The 26,125-nt window shown below is 39.1% G+C and overlaps 9 protein-coding genes across 9 annotated transcripts; 3 read left to right on the top strand and 6 right to left on the bottom strand.

The window, feature by feature from the left end:
• Positions 1-1,570: 1,570 nt before the first annotated feature.
• On the top strand, positions 1,571-7,959 carry GCK72_005566 (uncharacterized protein; the record flags this gene model as incomplete). The annotated part of the gene is made up of 7 exons (XM_003117021.2): positions 1,571-1,682; positions 2,008-2,154; positions 2,204-2,390; positions 2,686-2,919; positions 3,019-3,537; positions 3,594-3,976; positions 7,772-7,959. The coding sequence occupies 7 exons, from the start codon at positions 1,571-1,573 to the stop codon at positions 7,957-7,959; spliced, it is 1,770 nt and encodes a 589-aa protein (XP_003117069.2).
• Positions 2,585-4,534, bottom strand: GCK72_005567 (uncharacterized protein; the record flags this gene model as incomplete). Its single annotated transcript, XM_003117256.2, has 6 exons — positions 2,585-2,941; positions 2,987-3,436; positions 3,481-3,988; positions 4,042-4,214; positions 4,265-4,321; positions 4,508-4,534. 6 exons carry the CDS (start codon positions 4,532-4,534, stop codon positions 2,585-2,587), a joined length of 1,572 nt encoding a protein of 523 aa, XP_003117304.2.
• On the bottom strand, positions 5,300-6,968 carry GCK72_005568 (uncharacterized protein; the record flags this gene model as incomplete). Its single annotated transcript, XM_003117065.2, has 9 exons — positions 5,300-5,401; positions 5,447-5,596; positions 5,644-5,731; positions 5,777-5,941; positions 5,988-6,234; positions 6,279-6,381; positions 6,432-6,545; positions 6,589-6,715; positions 6,760-6,968. The coding sequence occupies 9 exons, from the start codon at positions 6,966-6,968 to the stop codon at positions 5,300-5,302; spliced, it is 1,305 nt and encodes a 434-aa protein (XP_003117113.2).
• On the bottom strand, positions 7,343-8,460 carry GCK72_005569 (uncharacterized protein; the record flags this gene model as incomplete). The annotated part of the gene is made up of 3 exons (XM_003117453.2): positions 7,343-7,507; positions 7,554-8,146; positions 8,217-8,460. The coding sequence occupies 3 exons, from the start codon at positions 8,458-8,460 to the stop codon at positions 7,343-7,345; spliced, it is 1,002 nt and encodes a 333-aa protein (XP_003117501.1).
• Positions 8,461-12,268: 3,808 nt separating this feature from the next.
• GCK72_005570 (uncharacterized protein) lies at positions 12,269-18,455 on the bottom strand (the record flags this gene model as incomplete). Its single annotated transcript, XM_003116992.2, has 12 exons — positions 12,269-12,459; positions 12,512-12,614; positions 12,658-12,864; positions 14,173-14,214; positions 14,267-14,377; positions 14,514-14,609; positions 14,685-14,803; positions 14,863-14,998; positions 17,751-17,903; positions 17,951-18,201; positions 18,246-18,372; positions 18,417-18,455. The coding sequence occupies 12 exons, from the start codon at positions 18,453-18,455 to the stop codon at positions 12,269-12,271; spliced, it is 1,575 nt and encodes a 524-aa protein (XP_003117040.2).
• GCK72_005571 (uncharacterized protein) lies at positions 15,943-17,603 on the top strand (the record flags this gene model as incomplete). Its single annotated transcript, XM_003117446.2, has 6 exons — positions 15,943-16,064; positions 16,120-16,646; positions 16,696-16,969; positions 17,019-17,148; positions 17,204-17,394; positions 17,444-17,603. The coding sequence occupies 6 exons, from the start codon at positions 15,943-15,945 to the stop codon at positions 17,601-17,603; spliced, it is 1,404 nt and encodes a 467-aa protein (XP_003117494.2).
• A 654-nt stretch (positions 18,456-19,109) lies between the features above and the next one.
• GCK72_005572 (uncharacterized protein) lies at positions 19,110-20,424 on the bottom strand (the record flags this gene model as incomplete). Its single annotated transcript, XM_003116729.2, has 6 exons — positions 19,110-19,232; positions 19,279-19,494; positions 19,544-19,759; positions 19,804-19,908; positions 19,966-20,052; positions 20,284-20,424. 6 exons carry the CDS (start codon positions 20,422-20,424, stop codon positions 19,110-19,112), a joined length of 888 nt encoding a protein of 295 aa, XP_003116777.2.
• Positions 20,425-21,265: 841 nt separating this feature from the next.
• GCK72_005573 (uncharacterized protein) lies at positions 21,266-22,989 on the top strand (the record flags this gene model as incomplete). The annotated part of the gene is made up of 4 exons (XM_003117454.2): positions 21,266-21,301; positions 21,369-22,017; positions 22,064-22,610; positions 22,656-22,989. The coding sequence occupies 4 exons, from the start codon at positions 21,266-21,268 to the stop codon at positions 22,987-22,989; spliced, it is 1,566 nt and encodes a 521-aa protein (XP_003117502.1).
• Positions 22,990-23,052: 63 nt separating this feature from the next.
• Positions 23,053-25,904, bottom strand: GCK72_005574 (uncharacterized protein; the record flags this gene model as incomplete). Its single annotated transcript, XM_053725244.1, has 8 exons — positions 23,053-23,256; positions 23,299-23,489; positions 23,538-24,277; positions 24,323-24,762; positions 25,026-25,129; positions 25,176-25,254; positions 25,305-25,451; positions 25,818-25,904. The coding sequence occupies 8 exons, from the start codon at positions 25,902-25,904 to the stop codon at positions 23,053-23,055; spliced, it is 1,992 nt and encodes a 663-aa protein (XP_053589438.1).
• Positions 25,905-26,125: the final 221 nt, after the last annotated feature.

Here is a 26,125-nt window from a genome sequence, read left to right on the forward strand (position 1 = left end):
AATCGAGTTACAAACAAAAGACGACGTTGGTGGTTGAGCAGGTCCTTCTATTTCTCGTCCTTCCCGATTAAATTGCACCCAATTCTTTTTTGGAAGAAAGAACCCTCCCTCCCCGTTTTCGTCTCAATTTTCAATTTTCTCCTTTCTCACTTCTCATTTTTCTTTCCGAAAAACCTTTCCTCTACAAAAATATTTTTCAAAAAGTATCTAAAAACAAAGATGTTCCTTATCTCCTTTATTTCAGAGAAAATAGCTTTCGTGCAATATGAAAAACGACTAGATTTTGACATGGATATCATAACTCAGAAAAAAAAAACTGATAAAAGCCAAATACATTGATAATAGTCAAAAAACTCGAATAATGTAGTCACGATTAACCCAAGAACGTAATATCCTGTGACACGTATCCACAATGATCTGAAAAATGAGACATGACTTAGACAACTTTGATTCAATAACGTTTTATTGATATCGAATTTCCAGAATTTTCCGGATTTCTCGTAAACACCGTAAGAGCAGGTTCTTTTTCATTAACTTTTAGAATCACCAAAAACGATTTTGGAAAAATTTGGAAGTAATTTACAAGCTGGCCCCGGATTCAATAAGAAAATGGCTCTTTTTGAAGAATCCATGCATCTCGAGTTTCTTTCAGATACATCTTTTTTGATTTATGCACACACAGTTTGTAGTTACTATCTTCATTCAGAATCAGAATCTGTTGCAAATTATAGAAGAAAAATTACAAAGTCTCGAATTTAGAAGAATTCAATCTCTGAAACGCACGAGTTTTCAACTTTTTATGAATTCACATGCAATTCTTCTTTGTATAATTATCCTATATCACATTTTCTTGCTTCTGAATAGTTTTAAAATAGTATTCTTGAACTAAGACAGTTCTGGGTCAATTCATTCCGTTTTTTCTGAATTTGATAGAAAAAATAAGGGAGAATAAGAAAGGACTCATACTCTTTGAAATATTGAATTCATCATTTTATGATATAAAAACTTCTGAATTATTTATCAAAATGAAACTGCCCTTCTTCTTCTTCTTCTTTCTCTTTCTGTGCACTCCCCAGTGCTTTTCTTGTCAAAAACAAGAAGTTGAGAGTTCTTTTCCATAATCCCTATGGATAACAATTACCATTCGCCGATTCCACTTTCTGAACAGAGACTCTCCGAACCTTCTTCTTCATCTTTTCGGCTCATTCATCATTAGACGAGAATGTTTCTCTCTCAAAAAAAAAGAAGAGAGAGCGAGGCGCCGTCGCGCCCCGCAAAATTAATGGACTCTTTCTTCTGTGCATGCTTCCGAGTAGAGTAGCCCCTCGTTCTGCTTCGACGAGTCCATATGTTTTGTATGCGGGGACTTCCGAATTGATTGAGCCAATATATATCTCATTTTGGTATGTAACCTCTTCTTTTTTTTCTATTCTTCTCATGTCGTCTCACCCTTTCTCTTCCTTCATTTCATTATTTTCTCTTTTGTTAATCTCTTTATGCAAATTGAATTCAAAAGAGCACATCCTCATCTTCCCTTTTTTCAGAATCATCTGCAACGTCTCATGATTGAATGCGTTGCGTGGTCCGTATCATTCTACTGACTTGTTTCATTTTTATCGCGTTCATTTATCTCGCAGTATCATATGCTAATTCCAAGATTGTAGTGGCTTTTGACGCTAACGGTGAGCCTTTTGTCTTCTGAAAACTCAAAAAGAATGCAAAATTACTAGCAGAAAGATGCACACAACCAAGTGAAAATAGTTTAGATATCTCTTAAAAGTTAGAATTGATCATAAATCGGTAACTTACCTTTGAAATCTTTATTCAAGATATTAAACCATTCTTTTTGATATGCTTTCAGCCATCTTATTAGGGTAACTATAGAAGCAGTACTATCGCGTAGTCTCCTCACTCACAGTAGACACTCAATAGTTGGGAATAACACTTCATGATGATAACAAACTTTAAACATTTCCGACTGCAATACGATTAAACTGTCAATTTCAGATGAAGAAGCACGTCGAATCCTCGATAGTGCAATTCCATCTCCAACAGTTGCGAGCCCGTTTAATAATACTGGACCACAATCAATGTCAGTATCGGTAGCATTAGTCCTGATTGTATCACTTATCAGTGTAGCACTTTTGATCACAGGTAATTAATGTTCATCTTCATTCCACTTTTTGATTTCTTCTAACTTCAGGTATTATCATAATTGCCGTTACGCTAGATCCAACTTCAAATAGTGAAGAGGATGAAGAATCGGATCTGGAAATAGATGAGCCATCGAATCCAACAAGAAAAAAGGATAAACAAATTGCAGATCCGAATAGTTATTATCCACGTTTTGATTATGACTTCAACAATTCGAATACGATTCTCTCTGAACTGTGATTGACGATTCTTCGTTTTTTTTCCATTATTTTTACGGGTTTTCTAAGTTTCAAATAGTCTCGTTTATTATGATAAATGTAATATGAACAAACAAAAAAAACCATGGCAAAAATCATTGAACAAGAATAAGAAACCAAGTGATGGATGGGTGTGGAAATGAAATGAATGCGTTAAACGTCTTCCTTCACATTTACTTGAGTTGTGGGAACGACATTTGTGGCTTGAGCTCGGTGAGGGACTCGTTCCAGTATTGAGTAACTGTCTTCCATTGAGTGTAGAATTGAATTCCAGCTTTTCCGTAGAAGTTGAGATCTCCGAGGAAGGAACCGCGAGAGCCAGTGAACGAGAACATCGGGAGTGGGACTGGGATTGGCACGTTGATTCCGATTTGTCCGACATCGACTTCATTGGTGAACTTTCTGGCGGTGGCACCGTTGCTGGTGAAGATGGCGGTTCCGTTTCCGTATGGGTTGTTGTTGATAATTTCGATAGCTTCGTTGAGGTTCTCAGCTTCCATGACAACAAGTACTGGGCCGAAGATTTCCTCCTGAAAAATGTGGCTATAAACTAGAACTTTTCAGTTTCTACATACTCTGTAGCAGGTCATGTTTGGCTTGACTCCAGCAAGAATGGTTGGTCCAACAAAGTTTCCATTTTCAAATCCTGGAACAGTGATATTGGAACCATCGAGTGGAATTTGTGCTCCCTCCTTTCTTGCGCTCTCGATAAGACGAAGAACGCGAGCCTTGGAATGCTTGGAGATAAGTGGTCCAATATCAGTATCTGGTTTCCATCCAGCATTAACCTTCAGGTTCTTAGCTTTCTCCACGAGCTCTGGGAGCCAGGCACGAGCCTCTCCGACGAGGACGGCGGTGGTGAGAGCCATGCAACGTTGTCCAGCGGCTCCGAAAGCGGCAGCGGTGAGCTGATTAAGAGTTTGCTCCTTGTTGGCATCAGCCATGATGACTCCATGGTTTTTGGCTCCCATGTTGGATTGAACGCGTTTTCCGTTCTTGGATCCACGCTCGTAGATGTGCTTTCCCTGAAATGGAATTATACTTCAATATACTTCTGCAAGAAACTTACAGCCGCATCTCCTCCAACGAAGGAAATAGCCTTGATATCTGGATTATCGCAGATAAAGTTGACAGCGGAGTGTTGTCCGTGAATAATGTTGACGCATCCATCTGGAACTCCAGCCTCCTTGGCGAGTTCAACAAGAAGTTGAGCTGCTCCTGGGTCTTGCTCAGATGGCTTGATGACCATGGTGTTTCCAGTGGCCAAAGCAATTGGGAACATCCAAAGTGGGATCATAGCTGGGAAGTTGAATGGGCAGATTCCAGCAGTGACTCCGAGTGGAATTCTGTAGGAGTGTGTATCCATATCGCGAGAAACATTTGGAAGAGTCTCTCCCATCATGAGAGATGGAACGGAGCAAGCGTGCTCGACAACTTGAAGACCTCTGCTAACATCTCCCTCAGCATCTGGAAGCGTTTTTCCTTGCTCAATGGTGATGCTCTCAGCAAGTTTCTTCATGTCTCTCTTGATAAGAGCTTGAAGTTTGAACATGCATTGTTGACGAGTAAGTGGAGATCTGGAAGGATTTTCAGATGAACCAGATGATTTATAATGAAGAGGTTTACTAACGTATTCTTCCAAGTGTTAAAGGCGTTCTTTGCCGAATCAACAGCAGCTTGCATCTCAGCTTGAGTAGCGTTTGGAACAAGTGCGATAACCTCGTTGGTAGCTGGGTTAGTCAGCTCGACGAAGTCAGTTGATTTCGATTCGACAGACTGTCCATCGATCCACAGCTTGACAGTCTAAAATGAGTCTGTTTTGTGAAAATGCCCACATAAATATTTTATCTTACTGGAGCAGCAGCTGCAGACTTGGAAGTGCTGAAGTAGGCGAATTGGTTGCATTTAGTCTGAAATTAGGAATTTCTTCGAAGAATTTGTATTTCTTATTTCTAGTTGATTCTTTGATTTCTATCTCGCTAGTTTCTGTTTCTTTTTGATTTCAACGAAAACCAACAACTGTCAAACTGATTGCAGCCAACACACGTGTCGCCTGTTTCTGTGATGTGTGAAGTGTCTCACGAGAAAATTCCTACCTGGACACGAGCAAGACGAGACAACATTTTTGACGCTTGTACCGCAAGTTTTAGAGCTGAAAAATAATGAAATCAAATGAATGAAGATGGTGAAAGCGTGAGACAGATAACAGAAGATGGGCGGTGAAATCGAAAAAAGAAACAATGCCGCGTGCGAATGACGGATAAAAAAAATGAACGATGCAAAACTAAACATTACTGATCACTTTCCGCTTTTAGAAATTGGTAAATTAACACAAAATATAGGAATGATAAGGTATGGGAGAGTTCAGTAGAAGAGCAAATGATTGTTTCTATTTCTTGTGAGTTTGAAGAAGAAGGAGGAGTGGCAAATAGGCCAACCCAGAACAGTTGCTTCACAGAGACAGCAAAAAAAAGAAAGAAAAGAGTGAGAGTGAGAAGGGATAGCACATGAGATGAAGAGACGACAGCACGTGGTAAAAAGACCTGCAACTGCCCACCATTTGACCCGTGTGCACTTGGAAACGTGATCGATCGTCTCAAAACTTAGACACACAGAAATACGAAATGAACAAGAACCAAGGGTAATGTGATAAGAATGTCAACATTATCAGTTATTAACAGCCGATCTGTGAAATTTTTTATGATAAAAATAAGAAACAACACTTGACACTAGTAATTACTGTAGGATTGAAAATATTATAACAAAAACAACAGAAGGAATACACTTTGCATTAAATATATAGGTTTGAATGGGAGGTGCAACAAAATGTATCAGTTTAGAGGGTTGTATTGCGATAAAAAATGGTAAGATATTGAAAGGATAACATTTTAGTTCCACTTATCAACAGAGATATCCAAGAGAGCAGGATCCTGATAGCTGGTAGGGAAACTGCGTTGCTTGGCAATAAACAAGGAGGCTTCTGTTTCATTCTGAAAATTTTAGACGTGGCCCATATTATTGTCAAACAGACAAACCTCATTCAGCATTGCTACATCGTCCGCTGTAACGAAAGAGGACCGAAGCCAATAGATGTAGACGCACTGAAGAACAATAGCTGAGACCAAAATAAGACAACAAATCATCAACCACATAACAGCGTTGAAAGGTTCAATTGGCGTTGGAGTCTGAAAATTTAACATAGCTCATGAGCCGATTATAATATCAAACTCACTCTGAGCTTCATGTAGTCCTCCTGCTCTTTTTCACACTGGATTCTGTTATACTTGGATCTGTCCCGCAGCATGCAATAATCGTTGTTCCTGGCATAGAGATTAAAGAATAATAATAAATAATTATATTAATACCGGATAATCAAAATTGTTCTCTTTTTTGGGAAGTTCTTGACCTTTGCGTCCATTTCACAGTTGATCGTTAATTCAGATTTTGGAGAAGTGATGAATGAGGATAGAATTCGAGAATCGCCATCATCATTTTCATTTTCATAGCCGAAAAGCACGCTTTTGGATGCACTGTAAAAAGGCTAATCCGTATTATAAGTGTGTGCCATCAACTAACCCCATAAGCGTTTCTTTTGGAGCCACCTGTTGCAATTGTGTTGCACCCCACGTTGCATAATGTTTTCCTGATTTGGCACCAGACAGTAGATGAAGGAGATCATGCAACGGTGCTTCGAAAAGCAGAACTTGATTATGGACCTTCTCTTTGTAGTAAACTTTATTCGAATATGGATCTTCGACCCAGCCGTATCGATTTTGAGTAATGTTCAACTTCCGATTGAATAACGTAAGCATGGCGAATTCGTCTGAAAATTCAGAAAAGATGTTTTGAATCGGAATAAGAACTGACTGGTGAAAACTTCTCGGATGTAATAACTTGTAACATCGAATCCTTCGGCAGAGGGATAGAAAAGGTAAAGCACGTGGCTCATTGTATCAAAAATACTTTGTGGCTGAAAGATGTGTTGAAATCTATTATCACAGAGATAAGAATCGAACTAACCTTCTCTTTTGGGTTTCTAATGAACATTTTCATTTTGTATTTGTTTAAGTCTGCACTTTCCTCATCAGAGTTTTCCAAAGTCGGTGAAAGCTTACTTTTGAATGATTTTAGATTCTAAATGCTTTATTAAAATTTAAAATTACTCTTAACTACTTACATTCAGAGACGAAACGTCAGCAGTGTAATAGTCCGCTCTCTCTTTAATAATCAACAATTTTGGAGGAAGAATACCACTTGGATCTCTCATTAGATGAATATGGACGTTTTTGGAATGAGTGGAGTCACTGAAACTATCGGATTGTATAGCTGAATTCTTCCCTAGTTCTACCTGCTCAGTTTTGCACTGTTCATAACTTGCGGGCAATTTCCATGAGAAATGTTAACTTCGGAGAATCTATTGTTGCCATCCTGTGCTAAAAAAATGTATTGCTCCGTTTGTAGAATGTCACTGATCGAATGGGAAGTCTCTCCAGCGCAGATTAGCGCAGTGAATGTGAGAAACAATACAGCAACGAAAAGTTGCTGTAAGTTCCGCATGTTTCTGAAGAAAATCTTTTTTAGACAAAATGCCAATATTATTGAGTTGAAAAATGTCTGAACATAAAAACATTCTCTAAATCGCACCGCTTCGAGGTAAACTGAAAAATATTTAAATTTATAAAAAATTAAAGGTACACTCGATTTTGAGCTAGCAATATTTCGCAGCGCCTACAGTACTACGACGCGGGTATTCAAATCTGTTCGATATAGCATAAAAACCAGCCGGGCTGTAGAAAATATTTTAAAATATCTTTTCCAGAAATTAAATAATAAGTAATGAAAAATGGGTGAGACTATTTATTTATTTGTGAGATTCTGTGACAAAATGGATAATACATAGCATTAATTGTATTCTTTGAAATATTATTTGTTTACATGACGATGCCGTTTTGAACTTCCAGAAGAGCTTTTGCGGACTTGTTCAATTTTTCGACCTCAACCTCAGTGAGATGTTGCTTAACGACATGGGTGAGACCAGCAGACCCAAGAACAACTGGGAGTGAAAGGTAGACGTCGTCGTTGATTCCATGGAATCCCTGAATCAGTTAGTTATAGTACCACAACTAGAAAGAAAGTGTTTACCTTAACATTTGTTGAAAGAGCGAAGACATTACGAGAGTTGCTGAAAATGCCTTGAGCGATCTTAGCAACAGAAAGCCCAATAGCCCAGGAAGTGTAACCCTTCAGCTTGATGATTTCGTAGGCGCTGTCTACGACCTTCTTGTGAATTTCAGCTTCCCAGTGTTCGTTGTCAGTTTTCTCTCCAATATCTGGTTTAACATCATGAAGAGTGACTCCAGCCACATTAACTCCTGACCAGACGGCAACACTCGAATCTCCATGTTCTCCAATGATCCATCCGTGGCAAGAAGATGGGGCAATATTCAACTTTTCTGACAGCAAGAAGCGGAAACGAGCCGAATCGAGATTGGTTCCAGATCCGAAGACACGCTCCCGTGGAAGTCCTGACAGTTTCCAGGTGACATAAGTGAGAACGTCGACTGGATTGGAGACGACGAGAATGCAAGTTTCCGGAGAGTACTTGACGAGTTGTGGGATGATTCCCTTGAAAATCTCAACGTTTCTTTGCACCAGCGAGAGACGAGTTTCTCCCTCACGTTGGCGAGCACCTGCTGTCACGACGCACAGTTTAGAGCCAGCAGTGATTGAGTAGTCTGAATAATAGACAATTATTTTTAGAATTTTAACCCAGTAATAATAGAAAAAATGTATTGAGAAACTGACCAGTATCAGCCTTGACGGTGCAATGACGAGTGAAAGCAAGACCGTGTTGAAGATCCATCATCTCTCCTTTCAACTTGTCGGCAACGACATCAACCAGGCACAGCTCGTTGGCAATGTTTTGTTGGAGAATTGAATAGGCACAAGCCATTCCTACTTGACCAACTCCAACGACAGTCACCTTTCCATGACTGTTCTCAACCGCTGGAGCGATTTCAGCGAATACTTCCTTGATAGTGCTCGCCATGCTGAAATAAACTAAATGTTGAAAAGGTTGGAGAAGTAAGAAAATGACTGTGATTTAGATTTTAGGAGACAGAGTCTAGAGCAAGTGACTAGTTCCAATTCTTCAAAAAAAAATCGAATGGCCCTTGTGGGCCGAGCGGCAGGCGCGCAAAGTACGTGCAAAACGCGAGAACTGAGAAAGAGCATTGAAGATGGAGAGATGCAGAATGGCAGAGGACTAGATTCAATTCAGCAGGCAAAAAAAAGAAGAAGGAAGGGCGGCAAGTCTGATGGAAGTCGAAAAAAAGAGAAGAAGACACGAAAATTTGTGTTGTTTCATAGTCAGTATCAATAAATCGGAAGATCATTGTTTGGCCTTTGGACTAGAAATTTCAAAAGTTGAAACCTTTAAAAATGAAGAATTTTTTGAAGCCACCAATCAGATTTTGGAGAATTCGGAAATCAAAAGGCTTATATATCTAACACACTTTGCATCTAGAATGAAAAATAAATTTTGCTGAATGGGTGAATAGAAAAACAAGTTAATGTCATAAACTCGGTGTTTGGTCGTTCAGTCAGTGAAGAGTAAACACAAACATGTACTATGAAACCTTCCTGTAGATCTGATCGAATCGGAGAAAACCTTCACTCACCTCTCCATTTTCAGCAGAATGTAGATGACGTTGTTTGCTTGATGCTGAAAAATGAATGCTTAATGAAACGAAATATTGAGGTTTCTGGAGCAAATACATGGGGATTACGAAGGAAATGAAGTAAGACATGAGGAGAAAAGAAGGAGAAACTAGAGAACATCTGGGACTGAAAGTGAATAAAAATGCGCCAAGAGCTGAAGAAGAGAATGCAGAGAAAACACACCCTAGATGATGCAAAAGGGATGACGACTTGTGAGCTTTCGAAATACGGAATGATGCAATTGAGACTCCATAACGGGAACGAATGACCTTTTAGGAGGACTATTAAGATCCAAGGGGTGTTTCAGGGAATATAATTGTTGGCTCGATCTATAAACTCGAATGTGTCAAATGAGCACGTAGTTGTATTCCATAAAAATCGTTCGGACAGTTTGTACCCAAGGTTTTGGTTCACTAAACGAAAAAGTTGTGAAAAATCTGTTAGATTATCTAAGTTATCAGACCAGCGAGCAGACTATATTTACTCAGAGCATATAAACTTTCACGGAAGTTTGTGAGTGATCTCTCTGGTTATACAGTACTCAGTTTTCTGCAGTGTACCGTAATATGAACTTGAAGAAATTGCAATTTCATTCAAGAACAATGCACTTTTGAAACAAGTCAAGTCTTTTAATTTTTTTTTCCACATGAATAAATTATCAAAACGTTTATTTTTCTCCAGGGACATCAGAAAATGGAAAGAGGAAAAATAGAAAAGACTTGTGATTTAGAAGCAAGTGCACTGCTCAGCGAGCAAGTTTCTATTAGGAAAAACGGGCTCGTTTTTCTTTTTTTCTTCTTCTTTTCCGGATTATGCTACTGCGCAAAGCGACTCTAATTGAAAAGGAAGGAAGAGAATAACAAGAAAATATTATGATGATTGAGTGTAAACTTGATTGATTTTCGTATAGCCTTCAGGTTTTTCTCATTTTTTTATCAAGAGCTCTGACGATGCATTTGAAGGAATGAAACTGGAAATGAAAGAATAAAAGTGAGAACATGAACAAGAGATTGGACTAATCTGGCTATAAAAGGCTTCTTCTACTTTTCGAATCTGCACGTTTCAGCTGATTTTTCTCGTCGTTCCCATAGAAACCGTCGTTGGTTTTTTAATATGTTTTTTGATTTATTGAACACGAATTTTATTCTGAGAATAGAATAGAAAAGAAAACGGAGCCTGAAGTATGGTTGTTTTGAACAAGAAATCGAATATGAGATAACCGTATTAAAATTTTGGAGTGTACAGAAAAAGGAAAAAGAAGAAAAACAAGTTAGACTGGAGGCATTGGAATATCTGGAACTGCGGCTTGAGGTGGAAGTGTTCCTGTTTCGACAATAGTGTCTACGTTGATTCCTGGTGGACCTCCACGAGCTTTTCGAACCTAAAAAATTTAAATTGTTTTCAATTTCGAGTATCTTTTTTTCATTTAATATATATTTTTAAACAATATCGTACCTCGTTTTCTTTCTCAGCTGCATCAACTCGAGTCATTTCTTCATCAGTCGGAGGAGGTGGAGGAACAATTCCTGGATTAAGTGAACCTGCTCCTGGTTCAACTCCACCGAAAAGTGGACCAGTAGGTGTTGGAGCAATTGGTCCCGGAGCTGGTTCAGGAACCGGTGGGACAGCGACAGAAGGTACCGGAGGAACGGGTACTGGAGCAGGAACAGGGACTGCAGGTGCAACTTCTGGAGGTGGAGGAGGAGCAATTGGTTGAGTTACAACTGGTGGGACAACTGGAGATGGTTGTGCTGGATAGAATTGGGAAGGACGTCCATATGAGGATGCTGGACGAGAATATGGAGAATACGTGGGCTCAGGACGACTGTATGAAGACTTTGGTGGTCCATAACTGGATTGAGGAGAACTATAACTTGAAGGTCTTCCGTAACTAGAACCATATCCTCTGTTTCCATATTGATTCTGATTCCAATCATTCTGATTTTGATTTTGATTCCAATTCTGATATGGATTGTAATTGTTCTGATTCTGATTCCATTGGTCGCCTCCGTAACTAGGTCGAGAATATGAACTAGACATGTAGGCACCTCGACGGCTCCTGAAATATGAACAAGTTTTCATGAAGTCACTATAAAGCTGAATTTTTATTAATTGAAGATATGTATGAAAAACTGTTTTCAAAATTAGAAAAGAATTGAAATTCATAGATATTCATTTTGGACTTACCTTACAATTATCGTAGAATTAGAAATAGAAATAGAAATAATAAAAATAAGAAAGGGAAGTGAAAACATCTTGAACGCAATATCAGCAGATCAATACGAAAAGAAGAGAAAACGATACGGATGGAGAACGACTGGTCAGGTAACCTGTCTTCTTCTCATTTCTCCTCCTTATACTCATTCGACAAGAAGTGGGCGGGCGAGAAAACGAATTGAAAAATGAGTCAAAATTTGACGAACTTTGGGAAAAAATGGAAAGACAAAAGCATACGATGACCTGTTACCAGTTGGAAAAATGACCCTGACGAGTGGACGATCGATGCGTCATCTTTTTAATTGAAAATTCGTTGCTAAAAGGAAAAGAAAAAGCAGAAAAAGTGTAATTTTAAAAATGTTCCGATGACTAGGAAATCAATCTGCAGAAAAACAATTTTCAATAAAAATAACAGTAGTTTGAGACATTTTGACCAATCGCATTGCTGTGTGAGCAAGTTTCCTGGTTACTGTAGGTTACTGTAGGTTACTGTAGGATTACTATAGTATTTTCGTACTACGATCGACGCACGTCGGAATAGTTTTCCATTTCGTAATTCATACGCTCCGAGTGCAATAGAGACCTATCGAATCCAACAACTTGTTTTCATATACTTCCCAAACATCTCAAATTACCAATCGTCTTGTCATATTATTTTCTCTCTAGGAGGCATCATTTCCGTTGATAATTCGTTATTCCATTCGCAGAATGACACGGAAACAAACCGAAACAATTTCTGATTTGATCGTCGACCATTTGTTCTATTAAGACTACTTTTATTCGTCCTCTAATGTGTTTTAATGTCGAAAACCCATGAAACCAGATAGACAATTTTTTTGATACCCGATAAAACAAGAAAAGTAAAAGATGATATCGAATGACGTGGAAACAGAAAATACAGAAAAAGACACGTGAATTCATCAGACATAACTGGGTTTCAGGACTGAATCTTTTCGTTGAATCGCCTCTGTAATACGGTAACGAGCCAGATTTTGGTTTCGAACGGTGACGAATCCTCTGTATAAAATATGAGATAATTTGATGGAAACCACGAGGACAATTGTGAGAATAACTCCAGTCAAAACGAAGAATTCAGCATTTGTTAATCCTTCTGAAAATGACGAAAACCGAGTTTTCTTGCAATGAGACTTATGAAAACATACGATCACTTGTTGTATGATAATATTGAACCAAATTGAATATCGACAATAAAGTAGCAATCCACCAAACAATGACGAATAATGCGAATGTTGTTAGAAAGATCAGCTGAAATATGATTTACAAAAACAGTATTCCATCACATAAATACCTGCAAAGTGAGCCATGGAACCATAAAACATTCAATCAGACGAAATGCTCCAATGATATAAAAGGTGGTGAAAACCGAGTGAACAGTGAAAATACCAGCGAAAACGGCAGATAGTGGATTCCCATCTAATCGACAATGAATGTATTCGAAAACTGCCAGAGAGATTTCACTGATAAGGATAATTGTAGCCACCACGATAGAAGCAAACTGCAATGTTTCAGATTCATTCACTCAACTTTCTGATTCTGATTTTGGAAAGTGTCATCATTTCAGATTACAGTACTCGATTCTTACCGATTTCTAATGACACAACTATTTTAGGGAATATCAATAAAAAGTCAAATCAGAACCGGAAAGATATCTAGTAGAATTCATTTCTTATTCCCATTCAACTATTAAACACAACATCACAAATGTATAGCTCAAGACGTCATGTTTTCACTGACGTCATCGATTACTTTTCTTCTTATTCTCAACTCTTTTGGTCGTGTAAATCATGATTGTGCCTTTTTTTGGTTATGTAAACCATGATTCTGCCTCAGATTTATGAAAAGTTGCTTTGCAAAATTATTTTTTTAAGTTCATGAACCCGCTAGATATCCTAAACCAAAGTCCGTCGGTCTCTTGTTTCTTGATACTTGTCGAAATCCATGTTCCCTTTTCCCTTGGGTATCACTAAACAATTTTTGTTGAGTTATGACTAAATTCTTTTTCATATTTTGGGAAAAAAAACACTGGGAAATAGTAGAAAGTTATAATGCAAAAGATATCTATGAACTTACCATTTCTTTTTGTTTTCAGAGAAGAATTCAAAAAATTCTAGAGGATTCACAAAATGCAAAGAGGTCTTCTAAACTTTCTGGGATCTCCAATGCACCGGAAACGTGACGAGATTGGAGTGGTCGTAGATACTAATTAGAGGAAAAAGCAAAGAAAGAATACAAGACTCACTCTCATTGTCGGTTTATATTTTGTGCATCTCCCTTCTTCTTCATCTTCTGGTCGAAACATCTCCTTTTCCGGAAAAAAAGAAATTTGGAATGTTTATGAAAAATGGAAGAGTCACACAGTTATCCACGAATAAACACACACAGAAAAGGAAAAGTCTTCGGAAATGTGGTGTGACCAGAGGAATCTGCTATTCTGCAGAAGACGTACTGGTGACGAACATAGAAAAGACGAAGAAGCAAGAAACGACAGGCGCCCGCACCGGGAAGACAGCTGTTTTTGTGCACTACATGCTTCTTAGAGACGCAGTTGAGACAACCATTTATCACACGATTCTTCGTTTGTCAGCTGGGGAAATGAAGAGGAGGAAGAGGGCTCATGAGTGAGTAAGAAGAAAAGAATGAAGTCATGAAGAAAGTGTTTTGAAAAAAGATGATTGAGTGATATGTCACGAAGATTTCTAACCCTTCATTTATACTTTGAAAATAGAATCTAATACATACACAAGAGAGCTTCAAAAAATAAAATACATCTCGAACTGATTGAAAATGGGCTGACTTATTGTACCAAAGCAACGGGTTTCACACCGAGTTTACTGGCCAGGTCGTTCTGAATATGGGATTTTTTAGAGACATTTAATTTCAGGAAAAGTGATACATACCACAAAAGCAATCTGATTCTTATGATATGGGATTCCTCCTAAATCATTTACAAGTAACTCGTGTCTTCTCTCCATGTCACCGGCAACTTCCACTTTGAACGAAGGAGACGACTGAAAGAGAAAAGTTTCAGAAAATAATTGAACTTTCACGCTACAGTTGATTGATGTTAACTATAGACACAATGTCCTCAAGAGGAAGAAATTCATTGACTTATGGTCTTTTTCAATTGGTGTCTCAAGTGGTTACCGTAGGCAAGGCTCTCATAGTTTGCATGAAATCTTGAAGACGTTCGGCGAACCCAGGAGCGAAGGCTTCTGGATCAATTGCAACGAAACATTGACCCTGAAAAACAGAATTTTTAATTTTTAACTACTGAAAAATGCCCTGTGGTTCTAAAAGAGGTAATGGTCTGCTTACCAAATCAGCTTCAGCACTCGTGCTCATCCATTTTCTAACGTGAGGTCCCCAATGAGCTCCAGCCAGAATTCCACAGAATATTTCAATCATCGAACTCAATCCGTATCCTTTGTAGCCTCCTATAAACAACTTTTGATTTCTATCCAGTTTTTCTTTCTTCTCTCTTTTCTCATCATACCGCTGACTTCTACTCCACCTAATGGAAGTAGTCCTCCTCCATTGAGAACATGCGATGGATCTGTAGTTTCTTTTCCACCGGCTCCAACTCCCCATGACAGTGGCACTGGATTCTCTTTTCTTGCAGCTAACTCGACCTAAAAAACAGTTTATTTGAATGCTACAACACCTAGATATTTTCAACAATAGAGACGATCACTACGCCTTTTTCCATCACCACTTCGCTTTTGGATGCAAAGTACGGATCGGCCGATTTGGGTCATTCTGTTTCCCCTCTCCTGTTCATGTTCTTTCCCACTTGCGGCGTCTTCTTCTACTTTTCCTTTTCGTCACTTTCTCTTTATCATCGATCCCTTTCCACTTCAAGAGCTTTTATCAGATATCTAGTGATTCTCCCTTCATTCTCTATTCATCTCTGTTCATTTCTTATCTGTTCTGTAGCAGATATCCCTCTCCCTTTCTCCGTCTCACGTGAATTCAGTTTTGACTGAAACTGTTTCTTCTTTTCTTAATGAAATCATTTAATGATACTTCAGAACAAACAGAAACTAGATCACTCTCACTTTCCCTACACATACCATATCCAACTGTTCACGTTACTATTCAAGAATATCTCATTTTTTATTCTTGACCTCCCGGTGACCTTTACTCTGACGTATCCACGTGTCATACTGCACATAAAGTTCCACGTGTTCTCATCCTCTAACCGCCCGTTCGTTGTCCACGTAATTCTCGTGTCTACCAACTGATCCAGCGAAGGAACGAAATATTTCGGTAAGCACTCAGAAGAAAGTGTCTGAAGGACACTAATTTCTGTTTTCATTCTTCTCCCTACCGTTTTTCTACGCGAATCACAGAAAAACAATTCCTTTTCCTCAATCTTAACCATTGCACTTCATCAAAACGTTAATCGAATTTTAACTGACTCACACGACAAAAATCCACCTTTAGTTTTAGTTCTCGCATAATGGAACCAGTTAAAACCAAAACTTTTTGCCCGCCTCTTTCTTGTGTGTCTTTCCATATTTGTAGCCTCCGAAACAAAGATCTTTTTATATAATTCGATCTCGTTATTCCAGTGATGGCTTCGGAGGTCAGTTCACGAAATATGAAAACGGCAAAATCGTCGTCAGCGCCACCACCAGCTGGAAACTTTTTCTACAACTTCATTGTCACTCAATTGTGTATTCCATCTATCCGCAGGTATCTTGATATTCCAGAAAATGTCGAAATTGTAACAAATCTGTTAAAATTCCAGATTCTTTGCTACCTTTCTCGCGAAATCCAGCGAACGGTTGATTCTGCAAATTCCTGCCGTGAGTTTTGATGCTGAATTTGGAAATGTTGCGGAGACAAACAACAACAATGCTCCATCAAAACCAGTTCTCTTCACTATCCACAATCCTATCCATTTCTGCTGGTTGATGCTTTTGGATCCAAAGATGGGACTTGGAGAAACTTATATGGCTGATGATTGGTCGTGCTCCCCAAATCCAACCGAGTTGCTTCGTCTTCTTATTCGCAGTAAGAAGCAGACACAGGCGGCATACAAGGCACAATATGGCACCAAACCAAGAACAAAGTCATTCGGCTCTCAAGTTTCCCAACTTGCGATTGATATCATTCGTAAAATTGCAAAAGTTGTCAACTACATCCAACATTGGCTTCAGGAGAATACACTTACTCAGAGCACAAAGAACATTCAGGCTCACTATGATCTTGGAAATGATATGTTTAAATTGTTCTTGGACAAGTCTATGACCTACTCTTGTGCTCTTTTTGATGGTGAGCTACAGGATCACAATAGTAATACTCTATAAACTCAAATTTTCAGCTGAGAAACCAGTCACCGATGTAGATTTCGTTGAATTAGAGAAGGCGCAATACAAAAAGATTGATCGTCTAATTGACCAACTTGAGCTGAAAGCTGAGGATCATGTTCTCGAAATTGGATGTGGATGGGGAGCTGCTGCTATCCGGGCTGTTCAAAGAACTGGATGCAAATGGACTGGAATAACCATTTCGAAGGAACAATTGGAGTGGGGACAGAAGAAAGTTGTTGAAGCAGGACTGGAAGGCAGAATTGAACTTCGTTTCCAAGATTATAGGTTTGTGAAAATCTCTTCCACCGGTTGCAATAGAAGTATTAATAATTAGATTGGTGAAGGAGAAGTTCACACGTGTTTTGTCGGTCGAGATGATTGAAGCCGTTGGAGAGAAATATCTTCCCCAATATTTCCAAATTATCAATGATGTTCTAGCTGATGGTGGAATTGCTGCTTTACAGGTTTGTTTACTCTCCAAATTACCAAAAGACCAATCCGTTAATTCGAATTTTCCAGGCCATCACTTGCCCAGATGCCTATTACGATCAGTACCGTTCGTCTTCTGATTTCATTAAGAAGTATATCTTCCCTGGAGGTCATTTGCCATCTCTTGGTGCCATTTCAGAGTCTCTTCCGAAGACCTTGAAACAGACTGATCTATTTAGCATGGGACATCACTATTCGATGACTTTGGAACATTGGTTCTTGTAAGTACCGTATCCAACTGGAACATATTTTTCAACACTTATATTTCAGCGCTTGGATGAAAGCCAAGGAGGAGATCGAGACCAAATTCCAGTTGCCAGATGACTTCCATCGCCGCTGGCAATTCTACTTTTGTCTGTGTGCTGCCCTCTTCTCCTATGATCATATTGATGTCGTTCAACTGACATTCAAGAAAGACAAGAACACCTAAGACTTCCTCCAACCAACCATCACTCTCTGTACTTGGGCCGATCTCTAGTCGTTCTAGGCTTTTATCACCAAATTATTTTCATGATGTGTTTACACATCAACCAACTCGTTTATGAAGATTCATCCAAATTCCCCCGAAATAAAATACCTTTCCTATAGCCACTGTTGTTGATGCCATATCAAGTACAAATGCATCGTCTCCTGTTCCTGGAGCTGCCAAACTAATTGGATTAGTTCCCAATGCAGGGACAGCACTTCTTGTTGGATAAGATATTGGAGACGTGTTTGTCATGGACATTCCCTGCAAAAAACGTTTTTTTCGTTGTTTAAAATTATTTGATTGATTACCAGCATTCCTTGTTTCATTGCTCTCAATGCATACCATCCTGCGATTCCATAATGATTTGATCCTTTGGCAACAACCCATCCTATTCCAGCATCTTTCGCTTTTTTGATAGCCAAATCCATACAGAAGTTGCCAACAACTGGACCAAGAAGATTATTACCATCAACCCAGGCTGTTCCAGCTTTTTCTTTCAAAATCACAGGTTCTCCATCTCCTTTGCAAACTTTCTGTTGTACGTCACGTACGTACATATCTGGAAAAACACATTGTCACACATGAATATTTACAGTTGAGTACCGAGCCGATTGAGTCCATGAGAATAATGACCACGAATGTCTCCTTCGAGAAGAACGAGGGCAAGTTGTGTGGCATGCGATTCAGAAGCTCCAGCTGTTGTCATACAATCCACCATGAATCTTCGCATCTAAAACATTATCATCTAATTCTGCCACGCATGAGTTACGTTACCTCATCCTTAGAAACAACACTTTCGTCGGGAGCAGCCATTTCAGTTGAGTATTGTCGGCGATTGAATGTTTTCTTGTCAACTGATTTTATCGCTATCACTGATTGATATCGACTGATATGTCCACAGGTAAACAACGAGAATCGTTGTAACAAATTCATACTTTTTTTCTCCTCCTCCTGTCGAAAAATAGAATTGATCTGATGGTCAAAAAAGGGAAAAGATACTAGAGAAGCATTTTGTGACACTCGCGGTTTTCTGTTGAGAATCACGTTCTACATAACAGTTCTCAAAGTAGTCAGTTATCATTGAAACCATTGAACAATTTTCCCCTCTCTTACTATTGTTGGGTTCAAACGTTATCTTGCTATTCATAATCGTAGGCAAGTGCAGACTCAATATAAACAATTTAGATGAAATGTAACTTGAGAACTAAATAAATGAAATGAGAATCACGATTATGAAATCAAAATAACGTAAACTGTGTCCCACAAACCACGGTAGTTGGAAAAGGTAAACTAACGGGTCAGAAGGAAACCTTGAAGAATGAGATCGGACGTTTCTTCCAATTCTAGAAATCAAAAATTATAGAAAACAAAATAAGTTATATCTTTTATGAGACAGAATGCAACACGAGTATCGAAAAGTAAAAAAGATATGTGATTGTCTTTTGTAAATTGATCGACCTGTTGTTTTTATTTTCTACCGAAATTGAATGTTGACACTTCTTTGATGAAATCAGCGGACGCTGTCGGAATGTATTCAGAAAGAAGAGAGGATGTAATTCCCGAAGAGAAAAGATCCGCTAGAGTTTTGATCTGAAATTTTCGAGTATCAAAATGCGTTTTGAAATTATTAACATACGGGAGCATTTGCTAACAAGTTATGGGCCTCTGAAACTTTCATGCCGAAACTTTGTGTTAACGTTCTGACGACAGTTGGGTTTGGTTTCCACTTTTTTCCTTTCTTTGACTTGGTACCAGCAGTGGTTTCAATATCATCTGTTTCCTGACTTGATGCTTCCATTTGATCTGCTTTCAGTGAAATGGCACGATCAACATCTGGCTCTGGTGCACTCAACTGAAAAACACAAATTCTAGGAACTGGTTTCAATCGCAAAAGTATGAACCTTCAGTTCAGAGAAGAACTCTGCTGAATTCGTTGGAGAGGTTGTCCAGACGCATCTCATTTTTGGATTAGTGCGAATCAAGGAGCAGAAAAGGGAACGGATTTCTCGACAATGACGACTGAGTTCACCTTGAAACGGACCTCCGTTCACAATTTTAGTTTCGAACTTTCTGTTTGATTCAATCAATAAAACTGTACAGTCATAATGTTCCAGCATCTGAAAATCAAGGTTTCGATTGTTCATTCTTTCAGTTCTCGCACCTGTTCAATTTGTTTGAACACTCTTCCAGATTGTAAAGATTGCGCCAAGTCGTCTAACGCTTTTCTTTCGATTGCAATGTTCGGTGAAAGAATGTAATCACCAATCTGAATTGCTTTAATTAATTTTTGTGTCTGGAAGGTGTGCGCGTCTAGAAACCTGACCTCAATAGTCGTTGCCACCACATCGTAGCCTTTTGTGTACAGTACGGTTGGTAGTTCACTGTTGAATTCTCGCATGTCTACAATAATCTGGAAATAAAAATGCAAATCGAGGAAGAAGCAAAAACGATTAATGAACGCAAGGAATTCTGATGAATATGAGCTGTAGTTACAGTCGTTACTAAATTCCTATATCTTTTTGCAATTTCTCTACAGATTCACAGTATTTTCAGCCAGAAGATGTAAACTTCTAGAACTCAAAGACTACGACTAGTGTTGAATATAAATCTGCCAAAAAAAAAAATATTTTTTAATCCCTACCTTAGGCCTCTCAGAATCTGCATCTGATTCAATCTGATCTCTGGGATCAACTTCACGGCGCACAAGTCCTCCTCCATCTCTCGTAGAAGTTTTCAGACGTGGGGCCTCTTCTCTGTCAACGTTAAATTCTCGAGAAATCATTAGTGTCTGAAAAATAAATGTTGTCCTGAAAAGCTTAATGAATTATCTATTACTCCTTGCTCTCTAATGAGCATTTCAAAGGACAACGTCTCTCGATTGATGGATTCCAAATATCTACTTTCTTCAGTTGATTCGGTATATTGCAGCCAGTATACATGTAGTTGTCTGTCAGGATGTGTAGAACGATATATCTTAAAAATGTGATTCTTTTTTGTTTCCATCCATGCATGAAACCCACTTCTATTTGTCTCAAAGTTTGCAAAGACATTGTATAAAGAACAATTGCGCTGGGTTTCTTTTGTTCTAGAAGTTTTAATAAAACATATCGTTCCCTTTCTCGAGCAGTACAAATAATCATCTCAGTCTGTAATTATTTTCTGCTTGAACCCATCACTTTCAGATTTACACACTTGTAATTCTCCAATTGTCTTCGCAAACTCTTCTTCCTCTTCCAACTCTTCCTTCACCTCCCATTCACCAGCTGCCGTAGACGTAGTCGGTACCTGGAAATTTGTTTATATTGTAACATCTCTAGTGTCTCTCCTCTCTAATTATCTATTTTCCCAGAGGCGGGCATCTCTAGAAAAATGGGCGGAGCTTAGTCAGTGTCTCCTGCTCAGTCATCTCGCGATTTGGCATTAGTGCATTTATTGCCGTGTGCGAGAGCACGACGACAGCCTCTTGCCCTTTCGCTCTTTTCGCTCTTCGTGCCCATAATTCTATTGATTCTCTCGTTTCTTTGAAACACGCAGTCTTTTTTCTCTTTTTTGTTCATTTGCACATTCATCTTTCAAGACTTTCAGGTAATAAAAAGGACTGCTCTACGCGTGACTGCATCGAAATGAGCTCTGCCCAAGTCAATGGAATCTCTAAGAGAGTGAGTTAACTCAAATTTGAAAATAGATTTTCCCTTATGGTGATTATGTAATAATCCACATTTTCAGCTCGTTGTTGAATCTCCAAATGTGAAATTGGAGGATGGTGTGCTGGAGTCCAAGTTCAACTATCGTAAGAATCACTTCGAGTACCGTGCTGATGGACTTCATGTGACACCAAAAGAACACGAGTACACTTTCAAGACAGTGCTGAAACCACGCAAGACTGGTCTATTGCTTGTTGGACTTGGAGGAAACAATGGATCTACTGCCGTCGGATCGATCTATGCTAATCAATACGCTATGACATGGAAAACCAAGGAGGGACATAATAAAGCTAACTACTTCGGATCTGTGACTCAAACTGCTACCGTTCATTTGGGATACGACTCTGCAACACAGAACCAGATTTTCGTTCCATTCAAGGACATCGTCCCAATTCTCTCACCCAACGATTTGGTCATTAGTGGATGGGATATCAGCAACTCAAACTTGTATGATGCTATGGCTCGTGCCAAGGTTTTCGAACCCGAGCTTCAGGAGAAACTTCGTCCATTCTTGGAACCAATCGTACCACTTCCATCAGTTTACTACCCGGATTTCATCGCTTCCAACCAAGGAGACAGGGCTAACAATGTGATTCCTGGAGACAACAAGTTGGAACACTTGGAGCATATTCGTGCCGATATTCGCAAGTTCAAGAGTGAGAATGACCTTGGTGAGTTGAGAGTTGAGTTTTCAGAAGCCTATTATTCCAATTACAGAGTGTGTTATTGTTCTCTGGACTGCCAATACGGAGAGATACACTGATGTTCGCGATGGTCTCAACTCAACTGCTGACGAAATCATGGAATCGATTCGTACTAATCAAGACGAAGTTTCACCATCGAACATCTTTGCTGTCGCTTCAATTCTCGAAGGAGCTCATTACATCAATGGTTCACCACAGAACACCCTTGTACCAGGAATCATCGAACTTGCTGATCGCCACAACGTCTTTGTTGGAGGAGACGATTTCAAGTCGGGGCAAACCAAGTTCAAGTCTGCCTTCGTTGATTTCCTCGTGAGCAGTGGATTGAAACCGGAGTCTATTGTTTCATACAATCATCTTGGAAACAATGACGGAAAGAATTTGAGTGAAGCGAGACAGTTCCGCTCGAAAGAGATCTCCAAATCCTCGGTTGTCGATGACATGGTGAAATCCAACAACATTCTCTTTCCCGATGCGAAGAACCCAGATCATTGTGTTGTAATTAAGTACGTGCCGTTTGTCGCGGATTCGAAGAGAGCTATGGATGAATACATTTGCAGGTAAATCTAATTGGAATCTCGGATTCTCTGTATGTGAATTTTCAGCATCTTCATGGGAGGAAAACAAACGTTTGTCGTGCACAACACCTGCGAAGATTCTCTTCTCGCCTCTCCTCTTATCTATGACTTGGCCATTCTTACTGAACTAGCTAGCCGTGTCACCTACAAAGTTGGAGACGAATTCCAACCATTCCACTCTGTGTTATCGATTCTTTCTCTTCTTCTGAAAGCCCCGGTCGTCCCACCAGGCACTCCAATCAGTAACGCCTTCATGAGACAATTCTCTACTCTCACCAAGTTGGTGACTGCTTTGGCTGGTTTCCCATCCGACACCGACATGCAAATCGAATTCTTCACCAAACTTCCAAAATCACAGTAATTTTGAGAAACCGTTCTTTCAAATTTTGATATTTTGTATGTTGAATGAATTCATAATGTTAAACTATCTTTGTTCTCTTACTTCGTTTCCAGATTTTCGACGTTTGTACTGAAGAATCCCAAACTGTATCAGACTTGTTTGAATACGAGAATCACTCGAGAATCCGCTCATCTCTTCGGCGTGCTTTCTTCGTTTCTGTGCAGCTCTGGCAGTCGTCTTTTGTGATTTTTGCACATTTGCAATGACTTCGCTTTTCGATTCAACATCCTAAAAATTGGAGGATAATCAGAGCATTTTTCTGCATCCTACCAAAGAGCTACGCATTAACTGAGAAATCGTATCTGGATCCCAAAGAGGATCATCATCAGGCATTTCTTGATTTGTTTTGTATCCTAACTGTCTCCATGTCATCCATTTCATTTTGTTCATTCCATACCGAACTACATCTGTAACCTGTCTAGAAAGATCTTCGGAGCTTGTGATAATGAGAACAGATGGATCTGAAAAGTGTTCCTTGGGTCATCTAACTTAAAGAGTTTACAACTCACTGTTGTTTCTATATTCTTTTTTCTCTAATTGAATATTTTTGATTTCTCGAAGCACTTCAGTCAAAACTGTCCATTTCGCCGGGACTGAAAACTTTTTTGGATCTCCTTTTCCGTTAGTTACTCCAGCAATTGTAAGTAAATCTTCCATAATTCGGTTAAACGACGGTGAGAGCAACCATCCACTATGCTCTTCTAGAACAGTTCTATCGTTTTTCAAGACTTGCAATCTCGACAAAACAGTTGCTACATCCATGTTTTCAGAAAGTTGCAAAATTTCTCGCAGTGAAGCCACATCGTTCAGTAGTCTTTGTTGTTTTTCAGATATGTTCCCACGTCTGTCACGAAGCCGTTTCTCAAGTTGCGTACTTGCCCAAGGTACATGAACCATTTCTTCCAATTGGTCATCGGCGTGTTTGCCAGCTAAAGAAGACGTTCTCAAGTCTCGAACACAGACTTTGATAAATTCTATGAGTGTGCGGTGAACGCGTCGCAATGGAGTCGGGACATCCACCGAGAAGATTGCCGTTTTCAGCTGGTATTTATTGAGCTCAGTTTCGATAATATTGGAAAAGCGAGGTAAAAGTTCCACATGACGGACATAGAGACGATCAACAAGTCGTTGTAATTGTCCAAGAGAAGAAAGAGTGTTCGGAACATCAGTGAATGCTTTGACCATACCATCAGGTTTCTTTTCACGGTACAAACGCAAAATGAAAGAATCTTGAAAAGCGTTTAGTGTTCTGAAAATATTATTTTATGCAAAATTCATTGAATTGAAATCTTACTGATGAGCTCTATATACAAAAATCGCTGCAACACGATCAGTGGGAATTCGATTTTGAAGAAGATCGACTAAAAGAACACGACTTGAACAAAATTGAACACCCCCTTCAAGATAAATGGATTGACGATCTTTAACGGAGACATCAGAATTGATAACTTTCGGATCACAATCTACGGAATGTTCTTTTAGCTTTGAAACAAAATAACTTTCATCGTGCTCGTTTGTGTTCAAGACAAGAGCAAGAAGGCGACGGTCAGAAAACAGGATGAGATGTTCTAGAAACAGTCGTTCGAGCCCTAGTCCACTTGCAACGACAAATAGAACGCTGGCCGGTAGAGTTTTAGCGAGAGTAGCTCGTTCGTATTCCAGAAGTTCGAGGCCATCCTTGTTACCGAAACTTTCGTTCAATTGGGAAGATTCACCAGCATCTTCATCTTCCATCTGAATAATAGACTATGAAATAAGAAAACCAAACAAATATCAGATATATATTGAATTGGTTGATCTGACAGTCATTTGAATGAATACAATAGGGGTTTACCTAAAGCTACGTTTATTTGTGAAAAACAATTCAAAAAGCAAATTACAAATTATCAAAATTCTTTCGGAATGAGTGCGATTCCCGCGTACGATCGTCCCTGCGACATTGGAGCCTAAAGAAGATTGTATTTTTCTTTATAATTCTGTCTTTAGTTTTCTCTTACATCAACGATTTTCCATTGCGACTCCGACCTCTCACTCAGCTGAATACATTCGATTGTTGACAAATTGCTGGATCCATCATCCCCTCCAACGGCATAGAGAAGACCTATATGTATAGACTTATATAATTTTGAAAATAACGTTTTAATTACCATTCAATGCAGCTGCTGCAGTATTCCTTCTAGGGATTGACATGTTCGCTATTTCAATCCACTCATCGCCGATGAGAATCTGAATATGAGTATTAGGTGTTAAAGTTATGTTGATTTAGTTGATAGTACCTCTGCCGATCGATGAATTTCTGCACCTTTATGCCCTCCAACAGCTATTATTTTCTTGTCGTAGACGGTGACTCCAGCTCCTGATCTTACATTGAGCATCGATGGTCCAGGTCGCCATTTGTGAGCTCTCCGATCGAATATTTCCACCTGAAACTACGATTTTTTTTTAACTATGTGAAATTTTTAATTGGAGTTTAACAATAAAAATTTTTTGGCAACAAAAAAGTTTTCGGAAAATTTCAATTTTTGCAAGAAACATGAATCGCGCCAATTCACAGGAAAGACGCATCGATGGCGTTTTTCTCGTGTGCGGCCAACTTTTCACATTTTAAATGCTTTTCATCCTACTTTTCGGATATCTAACATTATTTTCTTGGTAATATCACTTATTCCAACTTGAAACAGCATAACGTAATCTTGTTGTATGTCTTTCAGTCGTTGCTTATCCTTTCGTTACATTATTTAGAATCCCAGTCCCTCATCTCTATTCCTCTCTGGCTCTCCTCTTTTTACATCCATCTCCGCATTTGTTGTGCTGTCTTGCTCCGTAGTATTCATTGCCACGTTATTTTCCGCGAAGCAACCTCCAAAGCATTGCATCACGTTCCGTCATGCTTCAAAAGTATTTCGAAATAACTTAAATTCCTACTGTATTTAAGGTTTGCGCCGCATTTCTGTTCAATTGATCAGCTTCTTATGGAAATCGCTCGATGCGATTGAATAGTTTCCGGATACTTTTTCTCAGTCAGAAATCGAAACACATCTTCAAACCTTTTTCGTTCCAGTTTTATCGCTCGTTTTGTTCCGCGGCTCCTGACAAA

This window comes from Caenorhabditis remanei, chromosome II, assembly GCF_010183535.1.
Source record: "Caenorhabditis remanei strain PX506 chromosome II, whole genome shotgun sequence".
NCBI classification, from domain to species: domain Eukaryota; kingdom Metazoa; phylum Nematoda; class Chromadorea; order Rhabditida; family Rhabditidae; genus Caenorhabditis; species Caenorhabditis remanei.